This window comes from Balaenoptera physalus (genome assembly GCF_965194825.1).
Source record: "Balaenoptera physalus genome assembly, chromosome: 10".
NCBI classification, from domain to species: domain Eukaryota; kingdom Metazoa; phylum Chordata; class Mammalia; order Artiodactyla; family Balaenopteridae; genus Balaenoptera; species Balaenoptera physalus.
The window spans coordinates 11282002-11299482 of record NC_138889.1 but is presented as its reverse complement, the minus strand read 5'-3'; the positions used below and the strand labels follow the sequence as shown (position 1 = coordinate 11299482).

The 17481-nt window shown below is 47.1% G+C and overlaps 1 protein-coding gene across 3 annotated transcripts in view; it reads left to right on the top strand.

Annotated features, from left to right (window-relative positions):
* UBASH3B (ubiquitin associated and SH3 domain containing B) overlaps positions 1-17481 on the top strand; it is a 150942-nt gene that overhangs the window by 60334 nt on the left and 73127 nt on the right. The window contains exon 1 of one of the 3 annotated variants that reach the window (XM_082410878.1): positions 2345-16286. The exons of the other annotated variants lie outside the window; for them this stretch is intronic. Within the exon in view, the coding sequence (XP_082267004.1) occupies positions 15929-16286 (358 nt within the window). The 5' untranslated portion in view covers positions 2345-15928. Of the gene's footprint in view, positions 1-2344; positions 16287-17481 lie in introns of those variants that run through there. 3 annotated transcript variants of the gene reach the window in all.

The following is a 17481-nucleotide window of genomic DNA, read 5'->3' as shown; positions in this document are numbered from 1 at the left end:
CACAGAACTGGCTGGAACCTGGACGACCAGGTTCTGAAAGTAGGAACCAAGGACACTGCTGCCGTCACCTCTACAATTCGGGTCACTCCTTTAAGGGTCCAACTCCAGTTGATTGGCTAAGTCCAGGTCATACGTCTGGATATCATCTGGCAGAAAGTTGAAAGAGAGAACATCTGCCCCATAGGCTTCGGAAGGGGGCTCCCCTTCCCCCCATTGGGATGCCCCCTAAATAAGAAGGGTGCTTGGATACTGGATGGCCAAGGCAACAGTGCTCTCTACAAATTCCCTCTATCAAAGGAATGCCACCAAGAGTTCATCAAGACTATGCTGGACCCCCATGGTCGTGGAGCTCTCCACCTTACAAGGCTATCCATTCTATCTCTGGACATATTCCATGATTAGGAAGTTCTTCACAAATCCACCTCCCTGAAATGGCTACGCATTGGCCCTCAGGTTCAAGTCTTTTCTCAAATCCCAGCTAAACCTCTGGGACATTTAAGAAAAACTTCTGAGCTTCCTCTTCTACTTTTACTTTAAAATCTGAAGCAATTGAGAGGCAGACCCCTTCCTCCAGGAATTTGGTCCAGAGACAGCATGATAAAAAGGAGAAAGCACAGGATTGAACTCAGTCCCGGCTCTGAATCCAAGCTGTGCTGCTTCTTAGCAGTGAGACTTTGGACGAATTACAGTTTCTTCAGCAGAAGACTGGAGATACTGATGATGGCAGGGATTAAGCTCAAACACTTTACCAGTGTGCTTATTCCTTCTAGCCTTGCTCACAGTGAGGCAATGCCAGCTGATGACAGGAGGGCAGGGTAGGGTGGTGGTTAAGAGCAGAGGTGCCAGGCACACCTGAGTCTGAGCCCAGGTCCCACTCACTATCTGCATAACCTTGTACAAATGATTTACCTTCTCCTTTGCTCATCTGTAAAATAGGCATAATAATAGTAGCTACACCGTAGAGTTGTTCTAGAGATCAAGTGAGGTAAAAGGCTTACATGGTGCTTGGTACATAAATAACATTCAAGAAGTGTTACTTCTTGTTCTTATTGATTGGCGGTTGGGGGTGTGACTCCTTGATCCAGAAGGACTTTTCATCGCTGCCAGTGGGGGAGGCGGCTGCCTCTTTCAGGAGAGTCGTAGCCCCGCTGTCAGTGCCCATGAGGAAGGAGACAGGGCACGTGCTGGTTTATTAAGTTTCGGCAGGGACCATCCCGGAAGCTTCTGAATCAGTAGACGCCTGTGACTGGTGGGGCTTCAGCTGAGCTGCTGTCACTGAGGGCCATTGACCCCATCTGTCGCCAGAGGAGACACAGCAGATCTTGCTGGAGAAACACTGATCAGAGAGTCCAGAAGGAAAACTGCTCCTCTCCTCTTTCTACTCCTCCCACCCCATCTGCTTCTGTCCCCCACTCCCTTCAAAGCACACACAGAGACACACACCCTTTTTTCCTCTCTCTCTTTCAAAACAGGGAATAATTAAAAAACCCAAATCCAAACATCCAGCAGAAGTTTATGCTTGAGTCTTAGAACACAACATATGGCTTCCCAGCCATTGCCAGATTCTGCAAACCACAGAGAGAGAGAAGTCTTCGGCCTCCACCACGGCCCCCCCAGCTTTGGGACCATTTGCCGCAGGGTCAGCACCCCTCCCTCGAAGACGAGGGGTCCTGGAGTTCAACCCCTTGACTTTTAGTCATAATTCCATCTTCCTCTCGTTTGAAAACGTTCCAAGAATGGCGAGCATTCAAATGCTTTTCTTCCCTCTTTTTACCGCTCTATTACTCACCTTCTGCATTGGGTTCAGAGGCAGTGGGGACCACGGAGAGGATTCGGATATGGAATTTTCTGGTCACGTCCCACTGCCCCTCTGTAGGGGCAGAAAAGCTGTGTGGTGGCAGCAGCAAGCTGGGGCTGACGAAAACCCCAAGAGGAAGGGGACTCCTGAGACACGAGTAGGAGCCGGGCTGAACCACACAAGGAATCTCTGTCCGCTCTGAGGCTTGGGCCAGTAAGAGGCCCTTTCACCTTCTGCGGCCTTTGCCTAGGAGCTCTTACTTTCCAGTCTTGGCTGCTCCGTAGAGAGGTCTGGGTTATAGACACGTCATCTCTCCACTGGGCAGATAACGCAACCGGCATATGGGCCGATGAGATAAAATTCTTGTCTGTGAAGTCGATTTCCAAATCTTGGCTGTCAGACCAGGCTGAAGAGGGGTGTCCTAGAATGGTTGGGGAAGGGGGGATCAAAGGAAAATCTTCCCCTTTCCTCCCAGTGGAAGCCTTCGGGCAAGGCTGCTCCAAGTCCCTAACTTGCGGATCACAGAGGGAAGTCATGTTCTGGCAGGAGCTGAGACGGGGCGAGCGTGGGGTATCCTCTCCCCACCCACCCCAGGCCACCTGGATCCTGTGGGCTCCACCACATGCATTAGGTGTGGCTATGGCTACAGATCAATAGAGGGAGAAGCGTGACAAACAGCAAAGGCACTTGTGAATGTCCATTGCCCTCTTTGGGGGCCGGGGGGCATGGTGGCTGTAATTAGCTTCTCTAGAACTCTGTGTTCACAGAGGGGGAAACAAGCCCTTGGAGATTGTATATTTTCCACTGCTGTACCCCATGATGTCACCACAGGTGCCTTCTGGCTGACCCCAAGCTTCTCATTCTCCAGGAACTGCCGTGCCTGTTGGTGGCAGTTTTGTAACTCTGAGAAGTCCCAGGGGGCCTGGTGAACCACCAGCAAATGATTTCCTGTTCCCTTCCCCTGCTACCCCACAATGGCCCAGCCCCCGTGACACCAGGCCAGCACTTGCTTGGTGAGAATGAATTCAACTGTAAGTGGATTTCTCACCCAAGTTTGAAACACCTCCAAGAAAGCAGATGCATAGGTATGTAGTCAGATGTGTAAAATACAAGTCAGATAGAACTGCTTTTCCTGTTCTAAAATGACCTATCAGAAAGCCCTAGAGCCTTGGGTTCCTGGCAGATCCCTGAGACATTAGTACATGGCATCAACGTTTAGAGCTGGGTGGGCTTGTGGAAGGAAGGAGCGTATGAAGTCTGATGGCCTTGGGTTTGAACCTCAGCTCTGCTACCTTCAGCCACATGACCTTGGGCAAGTTATTTAACCTTTGAGTACCAGCTTCCTGGCCTGTAAAATGGGGTAGTAACTTGCCTCATAGGATTGTGTGAGGATTAAGTATGATATATATAAAAGCCAATAACAGAGCATTCCTCAGACACTGAATAATGGTAGTTTTTGTATTAATAGCACAGATTAAAGAATCTTTGTGATTGGAGCTGATAAAGAGGGGCAGAGATTAAAAGCTAACTCATGGAGTGTGTGTCTTTTGTGGAGAGAAGGATAAGGTTCTATGTTAGGATTTGAGTCAATCTGGAGTAGAAAGAGGATGGTTCAACCTTATCTTGCTCCTCCAATATGATACAAATCCTCTGATGGACTTGCACGATTGCAGTTAAAAATAATACTTTTTGAGCATTTACCATGTACCATTGTTCTAAGAATCTCACATGTAATGATTGTCTTAATCCTCATTACAACCCAAGGTGGTGGGTATTATAATTGTCCATTTTACAGATGGATTAGCTGATGCACTGAGGTTAAAAGTAACTGCCCAAGACCATACAACTAAGAATTGGAGGAGCCAGAGAGTCAATTCCCTCTCTGAGCTTCATTTTTCTCCTGGGGAGGGGGCAGTTTAGAGATTCATAACGTCCAAAATTCTCTGTCTATCCTAAATTTACGTGGGGAACTTTCTGGAGTATGTGGAAATTTGAGAGTTACTTTAGTGATGTTAGTGATGGAAAAAGAAACCATTGAGGAAGCTTTCAATGACCTGAAACTCTTTAAAAGTATTACATATTCACTTGCCTCCTTTTTCACTTCTCTTTTCTTGTCTTTCCTCTTCCTCTTCCTTAAAATGAGTCTCTGTAGTATATATACATCATTAGCTCATTAGAACCAAGCTCCTATCCTATCATATAAGTCAAGGGGTATATTTGAGATTGTTAAGAAAGCCAATACTATGAGTTCTCATCACAAGGAGGAAAAATATATATATATATATATATATAAAAATATATAAATTATATATATATTTTCCTATTTCTTTAATATTGTATCTATATGAGGTGGATGGATGTTCCCTAAACCTATTGTGGTCATCATTTCATGATGTACGTAAGTCAAATCATTATGCTGCACACCTTAAACTTATACAGTGCTGCTTATTTTATATCTCAGTAAAACTGAAAGAAAAAAAAAGAGCCTCTGATCAGAGGTTGTAACAGTCCAGCTTAGCATCTTGAGAGATCATTGCAGCTGTTTCTCTTCTTGCAAAGCCTGAAGCATTAAAAAACAGATTCTTTAAGAATAAAACTTCTCGAAGAGTCATCTGCACTGGCTTCTACTTCCTTTCCTCCTCTTCTCTCATAAACTGATTTCAGCCAGGCTTTTGGTCCCACCTCCTGCCCAAACTGCTCTTGTCGAGGTCAGCAATGGCCTCGGCATCACCACATTCGGTCAGTTCTCCATCCTCCTTGTGTCCATCCATCAGTGACATTTGATCCAGGTGACCCCTTCTTCCTTCCTTGAGGACACCTGGCTGCCAGGAGTCTCTTCTCTTGGTCCTCCTACCTCAATAGCTGCTTCTGCTCTAACTCCTCATCCCCTCACCTCTAAATGTTGAAGCTCCCCAGACTGAAACACCGACCACTTTACTTCTCTGTCTCATCAGACTCCTGGCTTTAAATTCCATCCATATGCTGACAACCTGTATACTTATATTCCCAGCCCAGTCTCCCCTCCTGTTTTCCAACTCCATATTCACCATCTCCTTCGGATGTCAAATGGGCATCTCAACCACGCCTCCTCCTACAGAGTTTTCCCCTCCTCAGGTATGGCAACTTCGTTCTTCCAGACGTTCAAGCCCTTGGAGTCATCCTCAATGCCTCACTTTTTCTTGCGTTCAATTGATCAGCAAATCTGTCAGCGTCACTGCTTCATACTCACCAGATCACTTTCATCTCTCATTTGTATTATTGCAGTTGCCTCCAAACGGATCTCTCTGTGTTCACATTTGCTCTCCTACAGTTTCTCCTCATCAGTATAACCGGAGATCCTTTTACAATGTAGGATGGATTTTATCACGCCGCTGCTCAAAACACCCTAGTGTTTCCCCCATCACGGTCAAAGTAAAATCTAAAGCCTTCAAGTCCCTATCTGGTGTGTTTCCTTGTCACCTCTCTGAATTTTATCTCCTTTCACCCTCCTCCTTGCTCTTTGAACCGAAGCCACTGATGGATCTACTTACTGTTCCTTGAATACATGAACCACGCTCCTGCCTCAGGCCTTTTGTGCTTGCTGGTCCCTCTGCCAGGAATGCTTTTCACATAGACGTCCACATGGTTGCCTCCCTCCCTGGTTCATTTATGATCTTATTGGACCACCCTGTATAAAATAGAAATCCCTTCCCATCCTTCCTTGCTTTATTCTTTTCCAAAATACTTATCATAAGATGCATGTATTTATTTATTCGTTATAATATCTGTCCTCTCCCTGAGAATATAAACTGCATGAGGGGGAAGATTTTTGTATGTTTCATTCACTGCTGTATCCCCAGGGCCAGAACAATGGCTGGCACGTGGTAGATGTCCCATTAATATTTACTAAGAGAATAAATGACTCTAGGTCAGTTTCTACAACAGATTCCGAATGACCAACCCAGCTCTTTGTGGAATTCTGTTCACTCAGAGTGAGTAAATCTTCCACACTATTAAGGGTAGGAGTCGGGGCATGGTGGTTGGAAGGGCCACTAGACCTTTTCTGCCATAAATTCTTTTTCCATCTGATGGTATTTACCATCCCAAGATTTCAGCTCTAGCTCCAGACTTGCCTGAGGATATTTGTCAGGATGAACTGGACTAAGAATTCAGTGATTCTCAAGATGGTTTCCCTGAAAAGATCCTTGTGGAACACCACCCCTTTAAAAGTCCTGAATCCAGACTGCCTGTTACATTCTTAGATGCATTATTTAAAGTATTTCCAGTGGTGCGGGGGCAGGAGGTGTGAGCTACTTTTGTTACTTAGTGGTTTCAAAAGCCTTCCAGGATCTCTTTCCTTATTACCCCAAAGAATTTGCTCACTCTTAACCCTTCTCTACTGTCACCTAACATAACCTCTTAGACTTCGTAGCTCATCAGCAAATCTGTTCGTGCATTTCATCTGCACCTCCAACTCTTAGTGGGTGAAATTGAGAAACATGCCGCTCCCTTCTTTTGGGACGTCTCTTAGGAGAGCGAGACTTCTTTTCCTTGGGGAGGCAGAGAATGATATTCATAGAAGATACTTTTTACTGAATGAACCAATTGCACAGACTTTTAATTCCTTGGAGAATGTTCCATATTCGTGGTATGGCGCATTAGTCATAATACTTTTAAAGAATAAAAACATTGCATTGTATTTGCGTGGTTTTCCATCATGCTCTGCAACCCTTCACATCTGTTATTTCATTTGACTCTCATGAAGCTTCCTGTAATAGACAAGTTGTATCCAATTTTACAGATGAAAACAGAAGCATTGTTGGGTCCTAGTGACTCACTTAGGACCGCCCTTGATCGACGGCCCAGTCCATCTCAGGTCTTTGGTGCTCCCACTTCCTGGCCTTGAGCGTTTGGCCTCCCCTCAGTATTGATAGGTGACCCTCTGGTTCTCCCCTGCACTCCTGGAGCTCAAGCCCCTGTCTCAAACACTTGATGATTGCCTTTTCCTGTGGGAGTCCATTTCTAGCTTACAGCATCCTACTACTGGTTCTGCCAGGTTCTGAGGGGGCGGGGTGGGGAATGTCTGTGTCAGGGGACTGTTCTTTCCCTAGAAAGATGCTCAGTGGGAGAAGGAACCGTCACGAGTGAACCGTAGGATCCGTGGCTGGCTGCCCTTCCCGTGTTCACCTGTGTTGGTACCCAAGCTCCAACCTGGTCTAGAGTTGGGCTTCCTCTCTGGACATCCATTGGGAAGTCACATCCTTTAGAAATCTTCCACTTGTAAGTCAGGCAGCCCTAGGGGGTAACCTTGAAGCATAATACTCAGACTGGTATTTCTTTGACCACAGAATTATAGCAATGGCCACCTTTGTATAGTGCTTTAAGCGTTACGACCATGCTTCAGAAGCACCCAGAGAGTCTTTTAAAATACAGGTTCCTGGACCCCTGCCCTGGACATTCTAATTCAGTAGGTTTAAGAAGGATCCAGAAATCTGTAATTAAAAAAAGAAAAAAGGAATTCCTTGCCCATTAACCTGGCTCTGAAATCACTGTTTAGATTACAAAGCCCTTTTGTTTATAATATTTCATTTGTTCCTCACAGCACATGAGGAAGCTGTTAACCTCTTTTGCAGATGGGGCTCAAATATGGTAAATGACTTATTCCAAATTCCTAAGTTAGGGAATGGCAGAGCCGAGCCTCCAGCCTCAGGTCCTTGTCTCCAAACCTGGTTCTCTTTCCACTCCGTTCTCCCTTAAGAGACTCCTTCCTTCTCTCGGTTGCCCTGGGGTATTGGTTTTCCCTCATACCCTGATTGTGAGCCAACAATCTCACTCACCAGGTCCAACTGTTCTCCCCTGAGAGCAGCTCTGAGCAGGTTTGCGGAAGACAGTAGAAATCCAGGCCCTGGGGGAAGCTTTTCCGGCCATCCTTCCATGTCAGGTATCCGGGAATATCAGGCAACAGTGGTGGCCAGGCCGAGCCCCATCCTGGAGGAAGTGCAGACACCACTAGTTGAGTGTTGCAGGGGTCCCAGACCGGCTTTCATGACCAAATAGAACTTTCAGCCCAGTTCCAAGAAAGAATTCTGGAGAGCACAGGCTGAAACCACTGACCGCTGGCATGGAGAGTTGGTGGTAAAGTAAATCTTTCCTCTTTCCATGTGCATTGTGTTTGGAGCTAGCTCATTATGGAGAAACCTCAAAATCTCAGGTTTCATTGTAATGGGAAGAATGCAGGGTGGCGCTGGGGGTGAGTATGGGAAACTTTGAATAGATTTTCTGGTGTCTGTGGATGAGGAGATGCCAACGTGTAAGGGTCACGGGAGGGCGGGGCTCCTTCGTTCCAGCCGCCCCATACCATCGGGCACACCGTCCTGCAGCTGAAAGTCTTGTGTTGACTTTGGAGGGTGCCCTCCTCGGCCCCGACTCCCAGTGTGCCTGCTGTCCTTGGGATTTCAGAAGTTAGAACCTGGAGGAACTTTGCTTTGGGAATGGGGGCTTGATTTCTAGTTCTTGCATTTATTCATTTAGTATAGGCATCATTATATCATGGTTAAAAGCATGGGCCCAATCTGGCTGTGCCACATACTAGCCTTGTAATTATGTCACGGTGCCTGTTTCCTCATCTGTAAGATTGTGACACTAGTACCCACTTCCTAGGGTTGTGGTGAGGATTAGGCAACGTGTGGCAGGTACACAGGAGGTGCCACCTACTGCTTGCCAAACATCCAGCTCCGTGCCCCTCCTCCCACCCCCGTGGCATAAAGGAGAACAGCCACGGACCCCGCCTTGCAGGAGTTCACAGTTTACCGGGAGACAGAGAAGCAGATCCCCGCGACATCAGATGGGAAGTCCTGTAATAGAGGAACATTCAGAGTGTCATGGGGGCACAGACAAGGGGCCGGCTGGGTACCGTGAGGAGCTGGGGCTAGGCCTGAACTGGAGGCCTAGTTCTGCAGTGGAGGTGGCAGCATTTGATCTTAAAGGGTCAGTAGAAGTGTGCCTGATGGAGAAAGAGGGACCAGCATTCCAGACAGAGGCAGCAGCATGAGTAGGGCCACAGAGGCACGTAAACTCTGACATGTGCAGGAAATTATGTCAGGTAGAGAATGTGATGCATCCAAAGGAGGTGGGAGGTGAGGCAGAGGGTCAGTGAGCGCAGGGACCATAAATGCCGAGGGATTTGGACTTCCCCCGAAGGAAGTGCACTTGGGGGTCACTGGGGCCATTGGAGAAATGTGCTCAAGTTTGTATTTTCATAAAATCATTCCGGTTGTTGGGAGAAGTGGAGAACAGTAAAAAAGGAAACAAACTAACTGGCTGACTTGAGTCTCTCACCCTCGTTAAAGGTTCGTGTAGGTCATTCCCCCACCCCCACCCTACCCCCACCCCGTTCAGAGAACACCCGACTCCAACTGTGGCCAACAGACAGGGCATGGAGAACTTGGTGCTGATTCTGCCTGTGACTTTCAAGGTGACCTTGAGAAGGGCCCTTCCAAGTGTCTGGGCTCCCAGTTGCTCTGTAGTTCAATGGGAATTGCATACTCGGTCTCCCTACCTCATAGGAGCAGGGTACTGTACTCTATTCCCGCAAAATGTAGCCCCCTCAGAAGGAAAACTGTGGGTCCTGTGCTTGTTTTAGCTTTCTATAGAGTGTATTTGCATTTAATTTTATTATTTAATAGGGAACATTCTCGATGCAAAAAGCAACGTGATAGAAAGAGTTACCCATCGCAAGACTTGCTCCTACCCACCCACCCTCTTGCCCCCATCCGTCCACAAGAAGCCACCCTTACTAGTTCCTTGGGTGTCCTTCTAGCATTTACTTATGCAAATTATAGTAAATACAAATTGAGATGCTTACTGTACCCCCTTTCTTATATAAGTGCAGACACTTTTAGAATATGCATCATTTTCTTCTTCAGGCCGTATATCAACAAGCTCTTTGAAAAGTAAAAGTTGTGCTTGTCAAGGGCTTTCTGAGTAGTCCAGTTATTTCTTCCAAAATGGAATAAAGGAGAGCTTTGCTGTGACATTGTCTCCCTGCTCTGTAAAATAGGGACAATCTTCTGTCTCCCCTGAGTCCCATGGGGGAAAGTTATAGTCATTTCACAGTCGTAAATTACTTGGAGACTTCTGGCGGAAGGGAGTCTCATAGTGGGACTGTTCTGATGATTCCTCAGTGAAATATCCCCGCTTTGTTCACTGGTTCCAGGATTTTTTTTTTTTTTTTTAATTTAGACTGCTAATTGTTGAGGTTTTTTCCTCCCCTCCAGCTTTTCCTCTTAAAACCACTGAGCCTTAATGGGCAGCCCGTGTCTCCGCCAGGGCCATGTGGGTCTGATTTTAAGCCGCATCCTGCCAGAGACTCCTGCCTGCACACATGTGGCTCCCAGAGCTTCTCCCGGTGTCTGGTGCAAAGTCCTTTCTTTTTTTCTACCACATGTGCTGAGCCGCACAGAAGCTTCCAGACTTCACATCACAGCACAGCAGTAAGCCAGTGCTGGCTGTAATTAGCTAGAATTGCACATTCCTCCTGGTCAGAAAGACATCATATCTTCGCCTTTTCGTTCACTGTGGAGAATTTCCTGCATTCTCTAGGTTCGCTGGAGAGGCCTCAGAGGAAGGAAGTTGTCTGCGAAAGGGGGGAGGGGCTCACTCTCTAAGGTCTCTGCAGTTCTCAGGGGGTACACTTTAATGACATCTTCCGGGGCTGCCTGTCCCAACATCAGGAGGTAACCATGACGCACCGTAGGTGTAGCGGATGGTGGGAGTGGAGGCCTTCGAGATGCGCACCAGGAGAACGCAGACAGTGATGCTATGGTCTGGAAACCACAGAACCTGGTGAATGTTTTGAAAGGGATTTGGTTTTGTTTCACTGGCAAGCTTCTGGAAGTCTTTTCTTGAGGCAGACAGCTTATGTTAGGTCTTAGGTAGAGCATAAGGCCGTTGTCTCTCAGATGTGGACTTGGTCCTGGGGAGCTTAATTCTGGGCCGTGGTTCAAAACCTTGCTGGTGCCAGCTTTGAGAATTTGAGAAATTCAGGTCCCACCCAAGGAACCAGAGGGATTTTGAACAGTCCCTTCACCCTCCCCGCCCAGCCAGGCAGGGCAGCAGCCAGGGGCATATTCTCTATCCTGAGGGCTAAGGGCCCTCACCTATAGGAAATTCACACATTAGGGACCATCTTCTGCTCGGTCCTCACCTATAGGAACTTCACACGTTAGGGACCGTCTTCCACTCTGTAGGCTTAGCCCATGTTGAAGATGAGCTATGCCGTAGTCCCGGGTGGATTTCTACAATCTTTAGGAGGATTCGAGAATCGCTGAGTTCCCTTATGGAAGGTTTAGCTGTCTGCATTGTTCCCATGGGCCTCCCTTCAGGAAGACGGATGTTTGAAAGGACTCTGGGTGCTGCTTGGGAGATGCTCCCCATCGTAAATTGGCACAGACAGCTTTCTTTTCGCCAGGACCACTCTCTATGGTATTTCTGTTGGAGCAGGTGGGGTTCAACTTGAGGAGCAGGAAACCCCATGGATTGGGGCCACCAGCCCAGTGTCTATGTCATAGGTCTGAGCTGATAAGACCCACAAGCACTTCTGTTATAACTAGAGAACTTTCCTTCTCCATTGAACAGCTCCCTATTTAAACATTAGCCTCTCCAGGGAGACATTGGTGACCCCTAGCCCAGCACAGTGTCTGGCTTACTGTGAACACTCAGTCATTGGTTGTTGGATTGGGTACTTCATTCAACAACATTGTTTGAGCACCTACTATGTGCTTGGTGTTGTGCTAGAACCTGGCAGTGCCAAAATAAGATAGAGCCCCTGCCCATAAAGAGTTTATAATCTAGAAGGAGAGGCACCAGTGTACTCCCAACATCTGGCACATTGCCAGACACATGGGGGTCACTTGATGGCTTTTGAGCTTGAAGTTATAGAATGACGGAACTGGAGGGTCTTAGGGACCGCAGCGTCCCTCGCTCTCACTTCAGAAATGAAGACACTGATTGGTGAGGGACTTGCATTCAAGGCCACCCAGACAGGGGCAGAGAGAGAACTCGGTCCATGGTCCTCGCTTTCGGCTCTTTGTAGCACCCCACTCAGCTTGCTTTTGGCGCTTAACTAGAAAGGTCAAATTCTGAAAAGTAAAGGCAGTACCAAAAAGCGTAGGAGCCCGCTTGCACTGCACGCCTGCCGCTTCTCGGTGACCTGAATCCTGTAAGTACTTGGAAACTCCGGACACTGGTTCTCAGACGTGGGCTGCAGAGTGAGTTACTCAGAGGCAGCGGGGGCCCAGCTGCCTGCAGTTCCCACTGAGATGTCATTCTTGGCAGGCCAGAGCTCCCAAGCTGGGGAGTCATCAGTTATTACCTTGTGACTCTTTGAGCTGGGGTGCCGAACGGTGTTCAGGGTAAGGTGTGTGAGAGGTTCTGGTTCTTAGACCTCATAGAAGGGCTTTCCATCCTGCTAAAATAAGGCCGGGACCTTGTTTGACCCTGATTCAAACAAAGTAACTGTAAAAAGATGTTGAGATAATCAGGGAGAAACGAATGTGGATTTGATATTTGATGATATTAAGAAATGCTCACAGGGCTTCCCTAGTGGTGCAGTGGTTGAGAATCTGCCTGCTAATGCAGGGGACACGGGTTCGAGCCCTGGTCTGGGAAGATCCCACATGCCGCGGAGCAACTGGGCCCGTGAGCCACAATTACTGAGCCTGCGCGTCTGGGGCCTGTGCTCCGTAACAAGAGAGGCCGCGATAGTGAGAGGCCCGCGCACCGCGATGAAGAGTGGCCCCCGCTTGCCACAACTAGAGAAAGCCCTCGCACAGAAACGAAGACCCAACACAGCCATAAATAAGTAAATAAAAATTAAAAAAAAAAAAAAGAAATGCTCACAAATGGTAGAGATGATCATGGCACAGTGACTCTGTTACAGGAAAAACAGTCATCACTTAGAGTGGCATAGTAGGTTGTTTTGGAATACTCTAGGGAAAAAAGTAAGTCTTTGTAAGAGTTTTGGGGTAACGTGATATGTATGAGATTTGCTTTAAAATATTCCAGGGGAAAAAAAAAGTTGGGGAATAGATGAACAATTTGGCCAAACATTGATCTTTGTAATTACTGAAGCTGCGTGATAAATGCAAGGCAGTTTGTCATACTATTCTCTCTACTTCTGTATGTGTTTGGAAAATTCCAGAATAAAAAGTTAGAGAAATAGGGCCTAGATCTCTCTCCTTGCCCTCCATGCGCACCGGTGAAGCCCTTCCAGGCAGGGTAGAGGCTGGCACTGCGATGACAGACCACATGAGGAGGCTAGTGCAGGGGCCCTGTAGTAGTTGGCCGAGCCCCTGGCTAATTTAGAGATGCCCGGAAGGGCTGGACGCTCCTTTGAAGCCCCTGGTACCATGTCACCCACCAGCCCCGTCTCATCCCTGTTGTGTCTTTGGAAGCCACCTCCTCCTCAGCCCGGGGAACTCAGTGCCATCCTTGGTGTTCTCCATTCCCTGCCAAGTCCATCTGCCCGTCAGGCCAGCCTCCTCAGACTCACCCAGGGAGGCCCACCTAAGGCAAACTCTGCTGAGCGGGTAACACACCGCATTGCCAACACTTCACATCGGGGCGTGACGGAGTTCCTCTCTCCACACCCTGCGATGCAGCTGTCTGAATCCTTATTCACCCTCCGTCCACGTCTGTCCATTTCCTCTCCCTCCCTGACAGAGGGACCGTCATTATATCTCCCTGCTGGTGGTCTGCGGAAGGATCTGCACTCACCCACGGCCTTTACGACGTAGAGTTTCACTATTATTAGTGGTTTCACTTTTTTCTCTCTTGTCTTACTCATACATGAACTTTTTGTACCCAATCTTGATCTTAGACCAGAGGGTTCCATTCTGGTCTTCTACGGCTGTGCCCTTTAGGACAGAGAGCAGATTCCCTAGGTCCACAGGGACGCGCTTACCTGGAACCTGTGTCCCTCCCCCTCCCCCTGCCCCCAACAAACACGCATCACACACTCTGGGTATTAAGGACCCAAAGGACCAGGAGGCTGCTTCCTGAGTGTCTTCTCTGTGTCCAGCCTCTTGAGGACAGACACCCATAGCCCTGAGCGTGACCCAGGAGCAGCTGTTTGTGGTGTGGACAGAGTCTTGACATGCTCCTGAGGCGCCCATACACATGCATGTGAGGCCTCTCCTGGTACCCAAAGGAGCCGGGGGGAGGGCATAAAAGCGGGTGGGGGCAGAGCACACACAAAGGGATCAGGGACAGCCGTGTTTTGGCACAAAATGCCAAGGAGTCTGGGAAATCTAACCAGGCCTTTATGAAGGCATACGTGTCAAGTAGGAGGATAGGACCTATTTTATTTGCCAGTTTGTTTGCTTGACTTATTACTTCTAAGCATTAGACATTGGATATGTGGGTCTCCCTTTACATTCTTGCCCAGGCTCTGCACATTTTAGGTATCTGTATCCTAATTGAGACACGGGAATTTTGCTCGTGGCTGGACTTCATCTCATCTTAAGATAAGCTTAGGTTCTCCCACAGTATTTCCTGCAGCTTGTAAAATACAACTTGTGAAGTCCTGTTGTAGCACCAGTTACTTCCTGTGTTTATAATGGAGGTGAAATCATGGTTTGTCTTTCCACCACCCTGCTTCCCATTCCCAAACAAGCAAGCCTGAGTTACATAAGCTAACAAGCTAATCTAAAATAACCTTAAAGTGAGGGTCACTTATGTGTGCCAACAACTTTATCATAAAAGTCTTCCCCTGTAATTTCCTATGCTCGTTCAAAGAGACTGGCAGCGTTCTGGCCTCCATTCAATGGGTATTAGCCGTAAGACCTAAAAAGTTGAGCTATTTTTTAAATTATAGTTTCCCAAAGTGGCTCCTCCTCTTCAAATAGGTGCTGGAATTCTACCTTCCCTCCCTTTCTCCCTCCAATGAAACATTTTCATCTCTCTCAATGAGTTCTTTTTGTTTTTTTTAAACTTTTATTGGAGTATAGTTGATTTACAGTGTTGTGTTAGTTTCAGCAATCAGTGTACAGCAATCAGTGAGTTCTATTGAAATGCCTGACTTCTTATGGTACACTCGTCACTATGTTACTGATCAGGTTTCGTGGCCTTCTTAATCAATAGAAATTGATAAGAGGCCAGACAAGAAATTCAGGCAAGGCTTTATTGGGTCCCCTGCTGCAGCAGTGGGGAGCAAAAACAAGTAACTGGTTCCCTCGCTTACTCCCTGAGGGAGTGCGGGCTGGTTCCTTATATGGGGTGAGGGTAGGGGTGTGTCCAGGGGTGGCTTAAGTGTTCTGCCCACCCCTTTGGTGGTGCTGTGTGCAGGGGCATGTGCAGTAACCTGCTTTTGCTCCTGGATCTTCAGAAGTGGCGCTTGGGTTCTTTTGGTCTTTTTGTATCTTGTCCGTAATTTGCCCCAACTGCACATGCATACAGTTATTTTTAGTCCCTTACAATTTCTTTGTATTTTGTTACTCATGGAGACGTTTATCCAGGTACATGCATTGCAGCCAAGGGTCCCAGCTCCCAGGTTCCAGCTTGTCTCAACTATACCTACATAATATCAAACAGAAAGGTTTTGAAGGCCTTTGGGAATGTCAGAGCAAACGACTCCCACCCATATTGGCTGTGTAGTTGGCCTGTCTCTCTTTAGAGACATTAAGCCCTCAAGTTAAATAGCAAATAAGAATATGAAAAAAGAGAATGTCTATATGTGTATAACTGAGTCACTTTGCCGTACAGCAGAGATTGTCACAACATTGTAAATCAACTAAACTTCAATTAAAAAATTAAATTTAAAAAAAAAAAATAGGAAATAAGAAAGGACTGTGGCTTGGGAGAGGGAGTGTTGAGGTCAAGGAAGCAAGTAGGAGGCTTCACATATACAAAAGAAGTGCTCCCCTCTACGCCCCTACAAACCTTGGCTTCCTCCCCCTCACTCCATCTCAAACCCCAATTAAAGTTTAATCCAAATCATCACAAATGCAAAGTGTTTTCTTCAAGCTCCATTACTTCGTGGAGCTCCCAGGTGCCCAGTTTAATACATGCTTCAGGGAAAGATGTCTGGCAGGGACTGGATGCAGGTATTGACTTTGCAAAGAGGAGTCTTAACATCCTCAAGTATGTCTGAACATGCTCGAGTACGTCAGTGATCAGTCCCTGCAAACAAATCCCAGCCATCCAGTTTGCTTGTTTATGTGGCTCGGGCGCCTTGCACCCAAGCTCGGCCCAAATCCAAGTTTCACATTGGCAATCCCCGCCATTCGACGTGTTTGGCTCTTGTCTCTAAATGGGTGTCGACAGACAAAATCTACACTCCTTCATTCGGAAGTGCATTCATTCCTAACCTTTATTCCCCAAACGTGTATTGAGGAGCCCTGCGTGAGGCTTGGGGGAAGGGAGACTGGTCGCAATGCAGGCCTTGCCTTAAAGGCAGCCAAGCTGTATGAGCAAATTATCAGAGTGATGAGACGAGCGTGTGATAATAGAGGTATGTACAGAAATGTGTGACTGCAGGAGAAGTAGTGGCTTGTCTGGAGGAACTGGATGAGGTATCAGAGGAAGGGACACCTGATGTGGACCTTGAATGATGCACAGGGACAGGGATGGCCGAATAGGGCCATTGACATTTACATCCTCCTCTCTTGAGACTTACACTTCAAAAGCTTTTGGTTTTCATGAGCACAGAAAGAGGGCTGGAGGCCTGCAGATCCACTGGGGGCCTTGTCTACAGCTGCCGTGAGGAGAGAGAGAATGGAAAAGAGCTTCGGATGCTGAGCCAGAGGGAAGGACTCTGCCCGGGCACAGGGGATTTACCGAGGAGAAAGGAAGGGGCTCGGGGCTGGCCCCACCCCTTTGCTTGGGCATCAGTCATAGATTTACTAGTTGTTGATGCCTCCAGTATGCCACTGGGTGGGAACCAGCAGTCCCGAAAGGCCAGTGGGGATAGTCGTCAGCTCTGCTCATCTGAAGATTTGGCATGCTTCGCATACAAACCTCACTGCAGCCACTGCCTTGATTGCCATCTTGAAATAGCTCCTCATCACTGGATGAGTATTTTAATATGCAGCTTTCATCAAGAAGCTTCCATTAAAGCAACTCCAGTAGAGTGTATAATCGTTTCCCCCCCTTCATCAGACATGCTTGTCTTACAGAATTATGATGAGTTCAATTCTCACTTTTTTTAGTCCCATCTTTTAAAAAAGGAAAAAAAAAAAAAAAGCCCTCAGAGAAATGATCCTGCATCTGTGTTAAAAAGTTTCCCTCTGTGTTTTCAGATCCGTCTTTTCTGGGTCAGCATTTCTCTTTAAGGCTTTCCTTATCACAGTTGTTTTTTTCTTTTTTTTTTTTTAAACTTCCTGTTTCCTATCGAGCTTTGTATAAACTCATTTTGTCTTAAGCCATTCAGGAGTGAACTTTTCCCCTTTTTGCAGGCCAGTACTTTTTCAGCAACTTCTTATTCACTGTACACTCGAAGGTCATGCTTGTTTCAAATGTTTTGACAATCTTCAATTATTTGCACTTAAGGATTTGAGTAGAAAAGAGGAGCTGCATAAATTACCAGCAGAATGACATTAGAGCATGACATAGATGATACCCAGTGACAAGTTCTCCCCATGTGTTTATTCGCCCTTGGAATGTACTTAAGATCTTGTGTTTAACACACTAAACTGCTTCATCTGCAA